At 34.6% G+C, this 19,087-nt stretch overlaps 2 protein-coding genes across 10 annotated transcripts; one reads left to right on the top strand and one right to left on the bottom strand.

Moving 5' to 3' along the window:
- Window positions 1-5,263: 5,263 nt before the first annotated feature.
- On the top strand, window positions 5,264-10,087 carry LOC121784785 (potassium channel SKOR-like). 9 transcript variants are annotated; one of them, XM_042183013.1, is made up of 10 exons: window positions 5,264-5,435; window positions 6,049-6,291; window positions 6,795-6,958; window positions 7,500-7,580; window positions 7,770-7,868; window positions 8,170-8,391; window positions 8,484-8,681; window positions 8,998-9,073; window positions 9,147-9,441; window positions 9,518-10,087. In XM_042183013.1, exons 2-10 carry the CDS (start codon window positions 6,063-6,065, stop codon window positions 9,951-9,953), a joined length of 1,800 nt encoding a protein of 599 aa, XP_042038947.1. In that variant the 5' UTR covers window positions 5,264-5,435; window positions 6,049-6,062; the 3' UTR covers window positions 9,954-10,087. The 9 variants fall into 9 exon arrangements, with proteins under 9 accessions (XP_042038947.1, XP_042038946.1, XP_042038952.1 ...); XM_042183012.1 differs by having other exon boundaries at window positions 6,041-6,291; XM_042183018.1 differs by having other exon boundaries at window positions 5,977-6,291; window positions 6,798-6,958.
- A 4,829-nt stretch (window positions 10,088-14,916) lies between these two features.
- On the bottom strand, window positions 14,917-18,235 carry LOC121785013 (glutamine synthetase cytosolic isozyme 2-like). The gene is made up of 12 exons (XM_042183337.1): window positions 18,081-18,235; window positions 17,390-17,429; window positions 17,170-17,273; window positions 17,038-17,086; window positions 16,844-16,950; window positions 16,667-16,754; window positions 16,130-16,258; window positions 15,967-16,041; window positions 15,837-15,890; window positions 15,589-15,626; window positions 15,349-15,508; window positions 14,917-15,234 (listed from the first exon to the last, which is right to left on the bottom strand). Exons 1-12 carry the CDS (start codon window positions 18,155-18,157, stop codon window positions 15,085-15,087), a joined length of 1,071 nt encoding a protein of 356 aa, XP_042039271.1. The 5' UTR covers window positions 18,158-18,235; the 3' UTR covers window positions 14,917-15,084.
- Between the last annotated feature and the right edge of the window lie 852 nt (window positions 18,236-19,087).

Below are 19,087 nucleotides of genomic sequence, written 5' to 3'. Positions count from 1 at the left end.
TGGAAGTCTCATGTATGCCCAAGTATGTACTAGACCCGATTTGGCTTTTATTGTTAACATGTTGGGAAGGTATCTCAGTAACCCCGGAATGGATCATTGGAAAGCAGCAAAACGGGTTATGAGATATTTGCAGAGAACGAAAGATTACATGCTCACATACAGAAAATCAGATCATTTGGAGATCATTGGGTATTCTGATTCTGATTTTGCTGGATGTCAAGATAGTAGGAGATCCACCTCGGGTTATGTATTTCTGTTGGCTGGAGGAGCCATATCGTGGAGAAGTGCTAAGCAGACACTTGTGGCACCTTCCACCATGGCAGCAGAATTCGTAGCCTGTTATGAGGCATCTTGTCATGGGTTATTGCTGTGAAATTTTGTCACTGGGCTGCGTATTATTCAAGGAGTTGAAAGACCACTTAAGTTGTATTGTGACAATAACTCTGCAGTACAATACTCCAACAACAATAGGAGCTCTGCTAAGTCAAAGCATATTGAGATAAAGTTCCTAGTTGTAAAAGAAAGGGTTCAGAATGGACAAATTTCTATAGAGCATATAGGAACGAATTTGATGATTGCAGATCCGCTTACTAAAGGACTACCACCTAAGGTCTTTCATGGGCATGTAGCCCATATGGGTGTTTTGTCATTTGAGGACACTTCCGTTTAGTGGGAGAAATTAATTTTGTTGATGCTCTATATTGTTTTTGAACATGCTATAAAACTCATGTTATTTTCTGCAGAAATAAAGTATTATGTTTTGTTCATTACTTGTGTAATTTGGTTTTGGTTTGATCTCACTTTGGGAGGACCAGTTGGAAATATGCATGTATGATCACCTTGCATGAAATTTCCATGCTACACTCCATAATTGATCTGTTGTTGATTATGTTTGTATATGTGATTACTGATGGGTTTAATCATGAAAAAAAATATGGTGACTGCCTCTTTAGTCCTATGTTGATATGGTTGATAATAAGATTGTTCGGAAATACACTATGTGATAGCACTTTTGAGCGCTCATTCCGTTAGTACACATTTATTTGGTGTCATGTGTTGCCCAAGTGGGAGATTGTTGGAATTTTTGGGCTTCCACATGACTAATTCAATGTGTATGGCTATCTTTCAGTTGCCCAATTAAAGTGATCTATTAAAGATTAAAGTTTGGGCTAAAGTGTATTTATTTGTTATGGAAATAAGTGTGGATACCATATGGGATTTTCTATTTGATGAGGGACCGAATAGAAAATAAAGGGGTTTATATTTAATATAAATATAAACTAGGGTTATGGTCCCCAGACGTCAGAAGAACGTTCAATATCTCTGTATTCTCTGGGCAGACTATTGTGAAGGACGTCTCTGATCGTTTGGAAGATCCATAGCCGCTGCAAAGCAATTCCACCGTTTATTTCGTTATGGATCAAGGTACGCTTCCGCTCTACAGTTTATGCTCCTTCTCCGTCGTTCTTGGTTAATCATCATAGAGAGCTTTATGTAATTATTCACTCAATTATTCCAACACGACGGAGTCGCCGCCGGACCCTGCGGCGGCGGCGCTGGTGGAGCTGGAGGGAGCCGGCGAACACAGCAGCGGCGGCCGACGACTCCAGCGAGCAGCGGCGGTGGCCGGCGAGCTGCGACGGCAACTCCGGCTGGACGACAGCAGCGGCAGATCGGCGGAGACCCCCCACCCACTGCGACGGCGACATTGATGAAATCGAAGGCGACGGCGGTAGCACTCCTCTCACCGGGCCGGCGGCTCCGACGCGGAAAGGGAGGGCTGACGGGAATCTTAAAAGAAGAGAGAGAGAGAGAGAAGAAGAAGAAGAAGAAGAAGAAGAAGAAGAAGAAGAAGAAGAAGAAGAAGAAGAAGAAGAAGAAGAAGAAGAAGAAGAAGAAGAAGAAGAAGAAGAAGAAGAAGAAGAAGAAGAAGAAGAAGAAGAAGAAGAAGAGAGGAGTTGACCGATGGAGGTGGAAGGAGGTATATGGGTTGATTTTATTTTACTTGGGCCATTCTTTTGGGCTCAATCTTTTATATGTTTTGGGCTCTAAAATAAAAAGGGAGAAATAAGGTGGGCTAAGATAATAATTAACTTGGATCAAATTAATTAATCCTTGGGCCGATAATTTAATTGTTGAGGATTATTTAATTAATTCCGAAATGTTTTGAAGGGTGAATAATTTATCCCAAGCCCGAAATAAAATAATTGCGAAGGAAAATAGTTGAGATAAATTAATTATGTGCTTTATTAATTTTCGAAAATTATTCCGACGTCGTGGAAAAAATGCGAGGAGCCAACGGAGGAAAGAATAGGCGTAAGCGGCCGACCGGCGTCGCATGCGACGCCTTGGGCGGCCGCCGAATAATCAAAAATACACAAAAATCGAGAAGACGAAATAAAAGACGTTAATTAGAGTGCATGCATTCTAAATGTCTTCGTTATTGAGATTGATGTGTACTTTATGTATTTTCCGAAAAGGTGGTTCGCACGGCCGCTAAAGTCGGAACGAGAAGCTATTAAGGGAATTCTAAGCTTTCGAGGTGGGCTTTATTACTTAAACTCTTTTATTTTAGATGATATGTTTATGGTGGAATAAGGGTGATTTTAAATAGTATGTCATGCCATATTTTTATGTTTTGAATTGCCTATCTGATTGTCTACTAGGATAATGTCCTACTAGACTTTGATGGTTAACGAATTCGGGTCTGACTAGGGAGTGAGTCCTTACTCAGACTAGTGCACTGATGGGGATCGTGAGTCGTCCCTTGGGTCGGCCGGTCCAGTGATCGAGTTTGTGGCCACATTCTCGTTCACATGATGGTTCAGATATGGTACAAGATGGAGGATGACGATTGCCTGCAGGCACTATTTTATTTAAGGAATGATTTAGTGTTTCTCGGCCTTTTAAAGTAAAACCCGAGTTTCACTCAATGATGGCTTGACATAACTTAAACGATAAATGTATTTTCGGGCATGAGTTCACTGGGTGCATTAAGTACTCAGCCCCTGCATATGTTTTCCCTATGTGCAGGTTGAGCGTGGACGGGAGGCGGAGGATGTTGAGCATCGGACCAAGATCGTGTTTAATAAACGTTCCGGTTGCTACTGTGTCTCCATACATAGTAGTAGCCAACTCTCAATCGCTTCCGCTACTCTAAGTTTTAAGAACTCTACTATTCTCTTTAAATTATTGAACTATGTTCATTCGCACAATGTTGCTTCGTGATTTTAAACTTTGATATGATAATGAAATTTCATCTTTTTATCTATATGTCGTGCTCCTTTAATTGTTTCCCCCTTCTTCCCCGCTTCTTATTTCCCCCATTAGTCACGATCCCGTGCTTCCTATCCTTAGGAAGTGCGGTCGTAACATAAGAAGATCGTTTTTTCTTTTTATATTTCATGTTTTCAACATTAGATATACATAAATCATGTATTTAGGATGGTAGAAGAATAGTTCTTTTGTCCTTGAACATTATTTATGAGCCTTATACTGAATTTAGTGAATTGATGTCTTCACTTCTTCATAATATACAGTGATTGTGAGTTATAACTATGAGCCTTGTATTGAATTACATAATATCAATTTCAAGTTGAAATAACACTCATTTGATTGTATATTTATATTTATATTTATCAATAAAAGTATGAAGTATATTACTTAAAAACTTATAAAACCTTTTGAGCCTTATTGACCCAACGGGTTAGTCCGAAAGTTTATACGTACTATTGAAAATTTGTAACCGAATGACATGTATTCAAAAAACTCAACAATCCGAGCATATTGGCCCGATTGTCATACCTACAAATCAGTAAAAGTATCATTGTATCAACTCAGAGTATCATTCTATTCGGCAAAACTATCATTTTATGTACATACCTACAAATCAATAAAAGTATCATTGTATCAACTCAGAGTATCATTCTATCCGGCAAAACTATCATTTTATGCAGTAAACCTAACATCGAACTGAGAGAGAGTGAAAGAATGGAGCGAAATTCAGAAATTAAATGAGGGAAATGACATATTTTCCCTCTGCGCCTTTTTTATGAAGTAAATCTAAGTTTGAATCTCAGCCACAAGATTAGAAAATATGTGTGGTTCAGATTTGGTTATAGAGTTATTACGTGATTTGGGGGTTATTATATGATCACAACTATATATATATATATATATATATATATATATATATATATAGTTGTGATTAATTGAGATTTTTAGCCTAATTGATAATTGAGATGCACCATCAGCCGCTCATTTTTATTAAATGAGTAGTCCATAATTTGCCACATGGAAAATATTTTTAGATTAATTATATGAAATGGCAGAATGGTAATTTCATGGTACATTTTATTCAATAAATATTTTTTATAATTTTATTTTTTTAAAAAAAATTGATTTTTTTGGGTCAACTACACACATATAATGTCAACTACATATACAAATCATGTCAACTACACACATATAATGTCAATTATGTGTAAAATCCATGTCAACTACGTATACAATTCATGTCAACTACACATATAATGACAACCACATATACAATTCATGTCAACTATACACATATTATGTCAACTATAAGTTGTTGACATTTGATGTGCATGCTATTAACGATAATACCCTGAGTTAATATAATCTACTTGCAATTGACATTTGAAAAATGTTGTGGATGAGTGGCTGAAAATTTATCTCAATTCTTAATTAAGCTAAAAAATCTCAACCTAACAGGACCATCTCTCTCTCTCTCTCTCTCTATATATATATATATATATAGGTTGCATTAGTGTGCTAACTAATTTATAGTAGTAATAACTAATAACTTTCAATACAGTGTATTAAAATTATCAACACAAAGACATAATTATATCAATACAACAAGTAAATTTAAATATCAACACAAAGAAATAATTTAACAACACAAGAAAGATTGATAAATTAATGTCGTTGTATTGATATTTTTAACATACAACATTGATATTTAGCTATTAGTTATTACTAAAAAAAATTAGTATTTGATCACACCCCTATATATATTTCTATTCATTTAACACACAATAACCTCTCCTAAAATTTTATATTATCACCTAAACAACACATATATTATGATGGATGGAGCAATATATAAATAACAGAAAACTTAAATGATTTACGAGCATTGTTAAATTAGGAATTATTGAAACAAAAAATAGTACAAATTATACAAGTACAAGTACTTGGTCTTTTTTTTATATTATTATTATGTTTTTGTGCCGTAAAGAAAATAAACTATAGGCTCTATCCTTTCACGCCTCTTTCACATCCTCTCGCCCAGCGCAACCTACTTCTCAGCGCCGCCCCGGTTTCCCTCACTTCCAACGCCGCCTCTGGCTTCCCTCACTTTCAACGCCGCCTCTGCTCCACGACTGCCGGAGAAACCAACTCTCCTACATGTAATTTTTTCTATCGCAATTATTAAAATAGTGTAATTTGCTACCCTTCTCTCTATCTTTGAATCAATTTTGTGTGAGTATCTTAATTATTCATAATTCTTCTTAGATCGAAGTTTGAGTTATGATTTCTATTCCCAGATTGAAATTTTGAAATTGTGGGTGAATATATTAATTAATCGGCTTGTTTATCTTTAATCCCAAAATTATTTGGATCGAAGAGATGATAAATGTCAAAGTACTAAATTCATGTTCTGTCCAAATTTCCCGATTCAACAAAAACGATAATTAAGAACAAAAAATAATAATATATAAGTGTTGTTTACATTATTTACATGTTCACATGTGCCCACAATGTTCATTACAAGTGCATAAAATGTTCATGGATTGTAGTTCTGCAATAAGAATTGGTTATTAAATGAGCACGTCCCTATATATATATATATATGTTTACAAGGTTTGATTCTCTCTTTTCTTTTAACATTTTTGCGCGTCGTTACCTTCGTAGCTGGATAACATGTATATAATATGTACATCGGAATAGGCTTGTGGAAAAAAAGAAGAAGAGGTGAGGTATCTTCTCTGAATTAGCTGATACGGGTTTGTAGACTTACAGATTACTTCCGAAAGATGGAAAAGTACATCAGAATGACTTATCTCTTCATGAAGAAAGTGAAACTTATCGCTATTGCACTCTACTGCACTTATATGACAACTTGCATCCTCTACTACCTAACCACTACGCCCCCGGAAGAGGAGAAAGGTTACACATGGATTGAGAGCTTGAAACTAAGTGATTACATATGGATGTCTAGCACCACATCGATTTATTTTTCCATTGTCACCATGGCAACTGTAGGTTAGTCTTTTCTACTCTTCTCATTAACCATGGATAAAATGTTATATCTCAAAACTTAGTTCTTTCATAAAGTTGGTGAATTTAACTTTGCACGACAACTTGTTTTATTCAGCTACAATGGAGAAAATATTAGTTGGGGCTAGCTTTTCCTATAATGTGCTTGTTTGTCATGCTGTTACTTAGGGGATATGAGAAAATTACTAGCCCATAAGAATTTGAATAATGCTCTAGCTTTTGCCTTCACTATATTGTCATAATACCACATTGTGACTTTCTCATATGATATGTTTGTGATCTAAAAAAATGTTTCATTTATCTTGTTTTTCTCTCTTTTGTAGAAATTATTGTCATCAGTATATTGTAACTTTACCATATGACATGTTTGCGAAATGATTCATTTATTTTGTTCGTCTCTCTTTTTTGGAGTGCAAGTTATGGAGATATACTGGCTAAAAATATAAGGTAAATGATATTCATTATAATCTATGTTTCTTTCATTGCAGCAGCAATTTTGAAAGGATCAAAGACATTCAGATATTGGGACAAGATGTGTGATCTTACCAAATCTATGACTGTATACATACTTGGAAGGATATTACGTAATCAAATAAAAGGGCACTCGCGATTGCAATATGGAAGTAGCTATACTGATGCCATTGTTCTACAAGTAAGAATCTGGGAACTGTGTACTGAGTTTATACAGACAGTTGATATCATCTTTTGTGAGATGGAAACTTGGAATGCATGCTATTATAGCCTATGGTAAAATCTACTATTGTGTGTGAGAGAGAGAGAAAGAGAGACACATATGCTTCTTCATACTTTGTCTTTAGAACCAGAATGGGGCCAAACTCAAGTTTAAAAATCATTGCTCCACCTTTATTTGTTAATTGATGGCTGCTATGAATTTGGTCATATTGCTGAACCTTTACAATGTAGATTTGTAGAGTGCCGATTCATAAATTCTAAAAAAATGGTTTGAACTATATGATTTTCCTTAAGAGCCTGCTTTGTTTTGTAAAAATACCTATTTAAATGTTGATAATGTCCTGATATCTGAAACTACTTATTTCAGATATTGTTTTAAGTGTTTTGCGTTGAGAACATGAGATATTTCAGTCTGACTAATTTTAGTCATGTTTTAGATAAATTCTTCACTTGTTGAATGGAAATTGCCTTTTTCGTGACAGTCATTTATTTTTTTGCAGATGTATCAAACTTTGTATCAGTCATGTGTGGAAAATATCCCATTTTTCAAAGGTTGCTCCCAAGAATTCATCAATGAAATTGTGAGTTTGTCATCAAGTAATTTCATTCAATAATTGAAGGCACGACGAGTGGGCTACAATATGTCAAACTGAATTTTTTTTATAAACAAAGATATTCCGGAACATTAATGTGTAAATTGTAATTTGTCTGGCATATAAATATATTAATTGTTCATCATTCATTGCTGCTAATCATATCTCACTTTGCAGGTAACTCGGGTCCATGAGGATTTCTTTCTTCCAGGAGAAGTCATAATGGAAGAAGGGAACGTTGTGGATCAGCTCTATTTTGTCTGTCAAGGTGTCTTGGTATAACATCCTAAATCTTGTTCTTAAATCTTTTATATTTTAATACACTAGTTCCTCTAAGGTTTTTCTACAGGAGCTGAGCAATTTCAAATTGGCACGGTTGCTTATTCATGTAATATCCTTGAGGGGTGTACATCATATAGATATATTTTAGCAAATACATAGGATTGCATCAAGGATGAATAGGACTTGTATTTTCCCATGAAACATATTTTAGATATGATTATGATGTTGTATTTTGTTAAATATCTTTATTTCCCTGTTAGATATGAGATTGATTGATTGGTGTCATATTCTACAGGAGGAGGTTGGAACAGGGGCTGATGGATTAGAAGAGAGTGTCTCTCTCCTAGAGCATAATAGCTCGTTTGGAGATATTCCCATTCTTGACCAATTTCCTGAGCCTTATACTGTACGCGTACGTGAACAATGTCGACTCTTGCGTGTTGATAGACAGACTTTGTCCAATATCCTCGAGATATATTTGCATGATAGCCGGAAAGTCATGACCAACGTGTTTGACGTAATTAACTGACTGCCATTGTGATTCCTCTCTTAGCATGAATAAAGTGTCTTTAGGGAAATTAATCTAATATTTGTCTTTCTTCTAATCAGTTATGTCAGCGAAAAGAATCTAATCTTCGTCTGAAACAATCGAAGTTGGATATTATGGTCCAAGTTTCTAAACAACGGGCTGCCCTTATTTTGAGAGTGCATAATGCAGTCTTTGACGGTGACCTGTATCAGCTTAAAAGCATAATCCGTTCTGGAGCTGATCCGAACATGAAATTTTATACTGGAGAGACAGCCCTGGTATGGTTTAAAGTTTAAACAATTACTTATGAATATTTGGCACTAGGCATTCACTTTATGCTTCTTTATAGTTGTATAACTTAAATAACTTAGTATTTCATATGTACTTTCTGATTCTCCTCTCCCATCTATTTTTATGTTATTTCAAACTTTTTCTGGTATCTTATGGTTATGTTCTCACTGCATCTACTTTAAAATGCTTCTGCCCTCACCCGAAAATATAGTTTGATGTATGGTTTGTGAGGCCAAGACTCAAATTTATGGCATTGAATGAATTGTCATAAAATAGTGTTGTAATGCTATGTTTTGTCCTCAGCATCTTGCTGCATCAAGAGGACACGAAAAAATCACTCTGTTCTTGATACAAGAAAGTGTAGACATCAATGCAAAAGGTAAGCTCCGAAAATAACTATAATGGGTCATTTTTCTGTTCACAATTGTGTCATACTATGTTTCGTTAAACAGATAACTTTGGCAACACCCCCTTGTTCGAAGCCATTAAGAATGGACACGACAAGGTTGCTTCACTACTATCTAAAAGCGGGGCTAAACTGAAAATTGACAATGCTGGTAGCTACTTGTGCTTAGTGGTTTTAAAAAGAGATTCGGATCTCCTGAGAAGGTTGTTGATCCATGGCTTGGATCCCAACTTGAAAAACTATGATCATCGAAGCCCCCTTCACATAGCTGCCTCTCAAGGATTGTATCTAATGGGAAAGATGCTTGTCTTGGCAGGAGCCAATGTCTTAACAAAAGACAAGTAACACAAGTTGATTGATTCATTCTTGTTCGCATTGTTTGTAAAATTATCTGAAATATCAACATTGTCTTTACAGATGCGGAAAGAGTCCTATAGATGAAGCGAGAATCTGTGGGAACAAAAACATGATCCGATATCTGGAAGAACAGGCAAAGATGGGTCGTGAGGAAACGCATGCAAAGAAGGTGTGCGATGTGCTTCCATTTCGTCCATGGGATCCTCTAGAAGGACGATATTTGGAAGAAGAGGCAATGATGGGTCGTGAGGAAACGCATGAAAAGAAGGTGTGCAGTGTGCTTCCATGTCGTCCATGGGATCCTATAGAAGGAAGAAAAAGGGGAATTAGGATGTGGGTTCCTCACACCATGGAAGAGCTAACAGAAGATGCATCCTACAAGCTGAGGATGCTTGAAGCAAAATGCATGATATTAAGTGAGGAAGGATGTCAAGTTACCGATGTAGATACTATTGTGGACAGGCAGAGGCTGTATCTCGTCTACGAAACTAAATGAATCATGTGTAACATAATGATTTAATAGACCTGGAATTTGAATTGTATGGAGGTTTTACATCCTTTTGCTCAGTGTATTTTTGGAGATCATGCTACTTTTGTCCATCACCAATAAGAAATTCATCTGTCTGAAAATTGTGAATGTTTTAGCTGAAATTAAATTTCATTTCCGTTTTGTACTAGACTTTAACTAATTGATAGGGGTGCTCACTGCTATGCTATTACATACTACTATATACTGATTTTATACTCCATAAATCAATCCTTATTTGTACTAGTTCTTATTGGAATATTGGATTCCGGTGTCAGTTTTTCAGAGTAGAATGCAAAATAAATTTTGTTTTGACTTTATAATTAGTTTACTTCTTTTTAGGCTGTTCTCTTTCAATTTTTTTCTTATTCAAACGAGAGTGATATAGCATATTATTTCTATATAATTATAATATATAAGAAATATTTATTATATCAGCTCCTTTATTCCAATACATTATTGGTCCGGTCAATTGAAGTATTAACCAAATTAATTCGAGCCTCTTGGATTGGCTTGAAATGAGTTAATTCTCAATATTTAATTTTCAAATTTTCAAAACCTTTGTAAAATATTTTTTGTTCAAATATACATAAAAGTATATTTTGATTTATTATTTTGATATTAGTATACCGATTTTATATTTCATTCTTCCCTTATCATAAACACTTTTATAAATAAAATTTTAAAAATAATAAATAATCATTTTGTTAAATACTATTATATTCAATTGTTTTTATGCATGCAGCTTCTGTTGCCCTATCAGTTTTCACTGTCTTCATCGCCTCATCCAGCGCCCCCTACTTCTATTGCTTAGTGATTTATTTATTTATTTTCTAATAATTATTTTTTTCTAGATTTTAGGAATCATTTATGTCATCGATCAGTTTAGTAGTTTATTTATGTTAGTATAGTGTTAGAGATATTTCAGGAATTTGTTGAGCACTCTTTTCTACCATATTTCCTTCTTTTTTGTTTTAGACTGCTGCCCCTCTCCAGCGCCGTAGCGATTTCCCTCAGTTTCAACGCGGCTACTGATCCACCACTTCCGGAGAAACCAATTCTCCTCAATGTAATGTAATTTTTTTTATCGCAATTATGCTAAAGTAAAGTAATTTGTCACCCCTTGTCTCTATCTTGAATGAATTTTGTGTGACCACATTAATTAACCATAATTCTTCTCACTTTTGATATTTGCACTTGAAGTTTTGAAATTGTATTGCAATTGCAATTTAAAGAATTGAAAATGTAGTTTCCACTCTTTTGTAAAATTCTAGTTTTGCATAACAAGTTTTATACTTGTAAATTCAATCTGATTTTGAAATCAATCACGATATGATTTTTTTCATTATCTCTATGAATTAACTTTATTAATTCTATAAATTATCTAAAAATTAACAAACAACACTAATTCATAGTTGTGCTCATAGTGCTTGTTATGCTATAACATTTCTATATATACATTGTACAGGGAGTGTTATGGTGCCTTCTTAGAGTGACTATGTACCACTAATCAGATCCGTTAGATCTAGTGACTGAGGCATGAGATTTTATTAGTAGGAATATATTCTAGATTCATGCTAGTGTTCTAGGTATTGCTGTTCATGGGTAGTTATGTCATTTTACTATATTTAAAACTGAATCAGATTAGGAATATGCCACTAATTGCGTGCGATTTATATTCAGCAATTTTATCCTAAACTTTTTCAGTCTGATAATTTTAATTAACTATAAATTAAAATATACAATCAATTGATAAAAATGTGATTTGTGGCTTCAAAGTGTCCACTATTGATTGCAACAAAAAAAAGTGGTCGTGGAAAAAAAAAGTGACTATGGATAAAAAATAGTGGCTTGTCCACCGAAATGTCCTTCCTACGGTGAACACTCTAAGGGATGAGAATAACTGCTCCAAAATGTATCTACCCTCTTTACCCCTTCACGATGAAATATCATTTTTCTAATTGAATTTCACCTGCCAAGGCTGTGAGCCATCCGATTTCAAAATCTAATGATATTATATTAGTGGCAGGCATGTTGTCATTATAAATGTTGTTGTCATCTTAATCCTTATTTGAAGTTCTTAGTGGCAATGGCAAAATTCTAGGGATCAGTTTTTTTGTGGAGTAGTTCGATAACAAATAAATTTTGGTTTGGGCTTTGTAATTAGTTTACTTTTTGTTGCTTGTTCTGGTTCAAACTTTTGAGTTTTGAACCACTGTCCATGTGTTTTTTAATTTACCGGAAAAAATTGATTCTCTTTTTTGAATATGCAACAAATTGATCAAACTTTTAATTTACCGCAAAAAATTGATTCTCTTTTAAGAAACAAAATCTTCAGTAAATTGTTTATAACAACAAACACACTATGAAATTTACTAATTCATGACTCATTTAGTGTGGTACTAAGATTACACTGAGCCAGTATAAAAATATGCATTCCACTTCAATTATATACATCCATTCCATAAAATACATAGTTAAATGCTTAAAGTTTGCAGCATGTATAAGCAATCCTAAAAAATTTAACTGAATTTCATATGATCTATGTATCTCATTTGCACATATGGAATTCCCAAAAAAATATTATTTAGAAATTATTTTTGATTCATAGAACACAAACATTTATCATTAATTCGTGAACTTAGGTCCGAATTTTATAGGAAATAAAATTTTAATATCTAAACTCGTACATTTTCACATAAAATTCAAGCATATTCCACATTGACAGAAGTCATGATTCCTTATTTTATTTTATCATTAATTTTCAGTCCGACTATTCCCTACATATAAAAAGTACATTAATAGAGTTCAGATGTATATGAAGGTAGAATGATACGTCTATTTCCATTTATATTACCTGAATTTATTATTAAAGAGAGCGTTTAATGAACAATGCACGAAAGGAAATCATCCATGAATACTTTTACACAAGGACGCCAAAAAGGACCATACTTTAAATATTTTGAAAGCATTTATTACAATGACACTTATCTGTCTGCATTTATACCTTTCAATTCATACTACTACCATTTCTCCCCAATTTACCATTCTCATTCCTTAATCTCTTCACTTTTGTCACTATTCAAAGGGCAAGTAAACACATATTGCAATTCACTATAGCAATTGTATAGTTGCTTTCTTATTTATATCCACTATACACATTTTTTTTAAATCGATAACTAAACAGAAATTTAAAGACTCTATCACAATTGACTCGAACCACTACATGTCACATTTAAGTAAAAATGAATCACCAATGTGTATGAAAACCACCTACCTCAAGTGCGGCCGTGGCTCGACAACATCGTTTCTCGATGAGCCACACGCCGGAACATGTCTCCACCAAAACCCTTTTACCATATTCTTCTTTTTCAAGAAAACATTATCGGACGCCGCCTTGGGGGGGGTCGCCGCCGCCGTGGTGCTTAGCATGACTAGCTTGTATGTAATGATTTAGCTCCATTGATATCCTCTTTATCTCGTAATTATCAAGAAGAGAATTTGTAGAGGAATTTATATGATCTCTTTGTAAATTTCTCAATGCTTCTAGCTTGTACCTTGATGGTTTAGGCTCCGGTTTCGACCTCCAAAGATCCACTTCCCACCCCTCCGACCCGGATCCGCGTTCGTACCATGCCCATGCAGCGGATTTGGCTAGGCCCGATTTATCTGTGGAATTATTGAATCGTATTTTTGGTTGAATTTTGAGGGATGGAATGAAGGATTTTGTGGGAATGTAAAGTTCCACGATATAATGTTGCTTTTGTGTATAGAGTTGGCTATTGCGGTCGGTTTCAGTGATGTAATTACAACCTTATTTTCGATATACTATAATTGTAATTGATCGTGACGTACATGTTAATGTCAAAGTGATTAATGAAATTGTAAGCGAATGATGCCATTATTATCATTTGAGAGCAGTGGCAATTGGAGTTTTGTCTTTATAAAGTTTGAATGGTTTAGTTGTCATTTAAGTTGGTGGGGCATCTGGGCCACTACAAATTTTGTTGTTAGGTGAGAAATTATTAGCAATTGTTTTAGGAAAGGGATGCAATTTAATGTTTTTTTTTTGGCTATTTAATTACAAGGTAAACGTATTACTTATGACTAATTAAATGGAAAATCATCCTGATTAACTAAAGTTCCAATAGATTGTTTACTGTTTATAACGGTTCAATTAGTGGACCAACAATCAACTAAGCTTTGAAGCAAATGATTAGAATAGGAAATGAAGAACGGTAATTAATTATATTGTATTCAATTTGAACCTCAATGTTTTGTTTGGTATATAAAAGTTTAAAACGGAGTGAAAACCCAAAATAAATGGTTGAATTTGATTAGTATATAAGCATACTCATTCGTAAATAGCTCCATTTGTTTGGTATCAATAAAAAGTTCAAGTTTTGACGTTTTAACTAACTAACAAAGACATATAGCGAACATATTTGAAATCTTCAAATTTGTATGTGTTAGTACAATATACTAACCGGCAAAACAAATTAATCATTCATAACTTTTATTTGAATTGAAATTAATCACTCATAATTGATGTTACCTAACTATGATTTCATGGCTGAGCTTCTACATCTATAAAAAAAATATAAGCTCTAAAATAAGCTAATCTATTCCAACTTAGTTTTTCAAAGTTTTACTCCATTAAATACTAATCTTCACAAAAATAATTCTCTTTCTTTCAATTGTCTCTCAAATTTATAAATAATTAACATGATATTGACAAAACTACAATATCACAATAGTAATCCGACTAGTTCATTATGAACTGCTTCACCATCTACGAAGGGTAATGCTATTATAAAAATCGGAACTCGTTTAAAAAGGGACTTAATGGCCAAGGATTCGAAACTGTTGTTCAAACAACATTTGTAATTAACAAGCAATCTGGAGAAGATTAAATAAATGGTAAGATCCACTCTTCTACGTCATAACTAGTAGTGTATTATATCAACTCTTATTAAGCAGGCTCTCAATAAAGAAAGGCCTGGAACCAGAGGTCTGATAAGGAGAAAGTGATAGGTGATAATAATGCAGAAACTTAGCTAAACAAAGTAATCCAATAGCCCGCTAAAACTACAATCCTCACTCACTTTCCGAGGATGGTCGTCTCAGCAATCATTGAGGTGACGATGTATGGGTCCATGTTCGAGGCAGGCCGCCTGTCCTCAAAGTATCCCTTGCCTTCCTTCTCTGTGTCTCGCCCAACGCGAACAGATGCACCACGGTTCGCAACACCCTACACAGCCAAACCAACGTTAACCAATTAGTTGGTCTGTAGAAATAGCTCTAAGCGCCAACTAACATCAGAGAACGAATGTTCTCATTTAAAAAGTTAAGAAACAGCTTTTACCCATTTGAATGTGCTAATGTTAGCTGTTTCATGTTTGCCAGTGAGCCTGCGCTCGTTGCCTTCACCATACGCAGCAATGTGTTCCTTGTGCTTCAGGCTGAGCTTTTCAATAGCCTTCTTGATGATTTCATAGCCTCCCTCTTCCCTCATGGATTTGGTGCTGCAAAACAATTGAGAAGCTAACAACATATTCTATGCCAAAAACCATGTAAACATTTAATAAACTAAGAGAACTCGTACCTGTAATTAGTGTGAGCACCAGCTCCATTCCAGTCACCCTGAGAGTGAAAAATATAAGAGAATGACACACAAAGCTCAATCAACCAAGAAAAATAATGTAGTCCTAGTTATTTATTTCAAAAACCAATTTCAAACTACTTACTAGAGGAAATCAGTTTAGCCAAAGAGAAAAGGCAATTTAGTTCTCCATTACTTAAGAACAATGCAAGGATGAATCAATAAAAGAAAATAAATGAGGAAATCTTCACCTCGATAGGCTTAGGATCAAATGTAACAACTGCCCCAGCAATTTCGGTGATCCTCTGTCAGCAGAGCAATTGTTTCAGCATAAAATACATGATTCCATCAAATAGCATTTTATTAAAAACTTAATACTACCTCCAAAATGTAACGAGCAATCCACAACTCATCACCAGCTGAAATGCCAACTGCAGGTCCAACTTGAAATTCCCACTAAAATTGACACTAAGTTAGAATTTTCAAAGGATAATCAATGCAAGTTATGCCAACTAGAGCAGGTTTTTCAGAAGAACGTTTTTACCTGGCCAGGCATCACCTCCCCATTAATGCCACTCATGTTAATTCCAGCATAGAGGCATGCCTTGTAATGAGCATCTACGATATCACGGCCAAAAGCCTTGTCTGCTCCAATTCCACAATAATATGGACCCTAGACGCAATTAAGACTAAATTGCTTGTATAACAAAATGAGAGAAAAAAATCACAGCAATACAAAAGCTTCATAGAATGCTTCGAAATTCTAAGGAATATGTGTATCTTTCCGGTCATCAACCTTTTCCACTAAAGGGTTGTGATTAAAGTGATTGTCAGAAACTGGCATGTCCATAAGGCAAGAAAACAAAATATGCAGATATCCTCAAATATACATTCATGTCATTAGATAAAAGGACTGCAAATAATGCTCCCTCAGCTCCACATCAGAGGATTCAAGGTAGTATTTCATTAACTAATCAAATCCTTCAGCCAGTGTGTATGGTGGGGGAAACAAGACCAATGGAAACCACCAAGCCAAAACTAAAATCATGCTGCACAGCAAAACTATTGTGGTGAAAATCACCTGAGGTCCTGGATAACCACCAGATGGCCATCCAAGAGGCCACTTAACATTCTTCTGCAACAGAGTGTACTCTTGCTCAATGCCATACCTATCAAAAAGAAAGAATAAAAATATCAGAATTAGCATGCTGTACAAAAATGTAGCATACACCGGAATAGAACTCTGCCGACATATTACCATGGTTCTTCAGCAACAACTGCAGGGTTGCTGAAAACCTTTGCTGCCTTGTATCTGTTGTTCGTCGGGATTGGTTCACCTGCTGGTGTGTAAGCATCACACATGACCTACAATGAAAAAAGGAAGACTCATTGTGAAAACAATTCAAGAGCAATTTAAGTGCATAATGCAGAGATTCATATGAAAACTCAAACCAGAATGTTGCTCCCCCTCCTAAACGGATCTTTGAAAATTGCTTGAGGGCTGAACGAAACACATTATAATTAGAATTAGTATTTGCAACTGTTTTTCCAAATTGCAAACAAACAACAATGCACAACACTTACTAGAGGATAACTTCACTGTCTTCTCCAGGAGCCTGTCCTGTGCTAGACCCATCGTAATTCCATTTCGGCAGCTTTGAAGGATCACTTACTGGTCCAGAAAGAGTCTACAAAAGAACAATTAGAAACAAATACAACAACAAAAATGCTCTTACTCTTATGTGATCGAAATAGAAACATTATTTTATTAAAGAATGTAAGCTTTTTTCAATTAAATTCTTACCCTTGCTTTACTCCGAAGATCCATACCAGAGCCGCCAATCCTAATAAAATGAACAACCCAAAGCATATAAGTTTTCATAAACATAACATCATAGCTAACCAAGCCAAACAGGATTGGCATGCATTCACAGTTCATATACTGCTCATTGATCATACAAAAAGTAATCGATAAGAAGCTTTAACGTTTTAGTTGTATGTGAAGGGTTTAAACCACAAACAATGGAACGATAATTGATAGGAAAATACCAATTTGAATCCGAAAAGGGACTGTTAGTGAATCGAATAGTAAATCACTCAAACCAATGATAATAATGATTAAATAAATAAAGATCTGGAATTAATCACCAACAAGCAACGCTAAGAGATCTTAATCACATGATAATAGCGAGATCTTAATCACATGATAATAGCTAAACATAACAAAATCCACTCATAGATAGAGAATCAAAACCGTTGAGAAAACGAACTGGTGCGTTGATAAAAATACATAGAAATGAATAGTTTAAGGCCGGAAATATCATAAACAACAAGAAGCCATATTCAAGGTCGAGAAACCAAGGAGGTACAGCATGTAATCTTCCAAAACAATCCAGAAACATAATTTTAAACAAAATCAAAGAGATGAGAAAACAGAGTCACGAACAAAACGGATCGCAAACAACAGAAATGGAGACAAGTGCGAGAAAACTCACCAAACATATTCAGCAATGACCTTGGAAGTGGTTTCAGAGAGGTTGATATTGATGAGATCTGAAAGCAGAAGAGACATTTTGCGAAGAAATCAACAAGTTTCTCTCTCGGTTCTCTCTCTTCAGGAAAAATATGATTGTATTGAAACCAGAGTCTGGAGTGTGGAAATTTATAGTTGCTGACACATTGATGCTTCATAATAAATAAATAAAAAGAAAAAGGATTTATTAAATTAGATATTTCGAATTTAATTAGTACTCCAATAATCAGAAAAGTGGGGAAGTAAGCGAAATTGTAGCAAACTGATGATGACGTCATATCTATTATTGTATCTTTTCTTCTTAAATCTTTGCAGAATCTAAATGAAACAATTACATTTATGCACACTTGTGGAAAACTATTTGTTTCTTCCGAATTATTGATTATGATGGATATCAGAGTGATGCAGGCATACAGCTATATATGGTTCGAAGAGTTATATTCGTAGTTATCATTAAATTTGTTTGCACGTAGATATCAGAGTCAGTTGGGAGTAGTAGATAATGAAACAATTTCTAATTAAACGTTAATGATACTAATAAGCATGACAGGTACAACAAACTATGATATAAATCCGCATTAATGTGATACGATTCATTAATCTACTATACTTTAAAGTCACTTTACATCTTGGTTTATGGCCTAAATGAGTTGTTACTAATGTTAAAAGTCTTCCATTTTTAGCTATTATAACCAATAACGATTTTAACAATAAATGCATAATTAATGAATTGCTTATGAGTTTTAATTCATCTTATTATAGTACATAAGTGTAGTTTGAGCTTATAATTCTTTTCCAAGTGTTTTATCAACATTTTTTACACTAATTTCTACAACTTGCTCGTATTCTACTTAAACATATAGGAAGTGAAATTCACCATTCGTAGCTACATTTACAGCTATACATCATGTATGAGCCTAAAGGCATTTTCTTTGGACACTAAATATTGGGATTGAGTATCCTACCACT

This window comes from Salvia splendens, chromosome 21 (assembly GCF_004379255.2).
Source record: "Salvia splendens isolate huo1 chromosome 21, SspV2, whole genome shotgun sequence".
Classification (NCBI taxonomy): Eukaryota; Viridiplantae; Streptophyta; class Magnoliopsida; order Lamiales; family Lamiaceae; genus Salvia; species Salvia splendens.
This window is presented reverse-complemented; position numbering and strand designations above follow the sequence as displayed.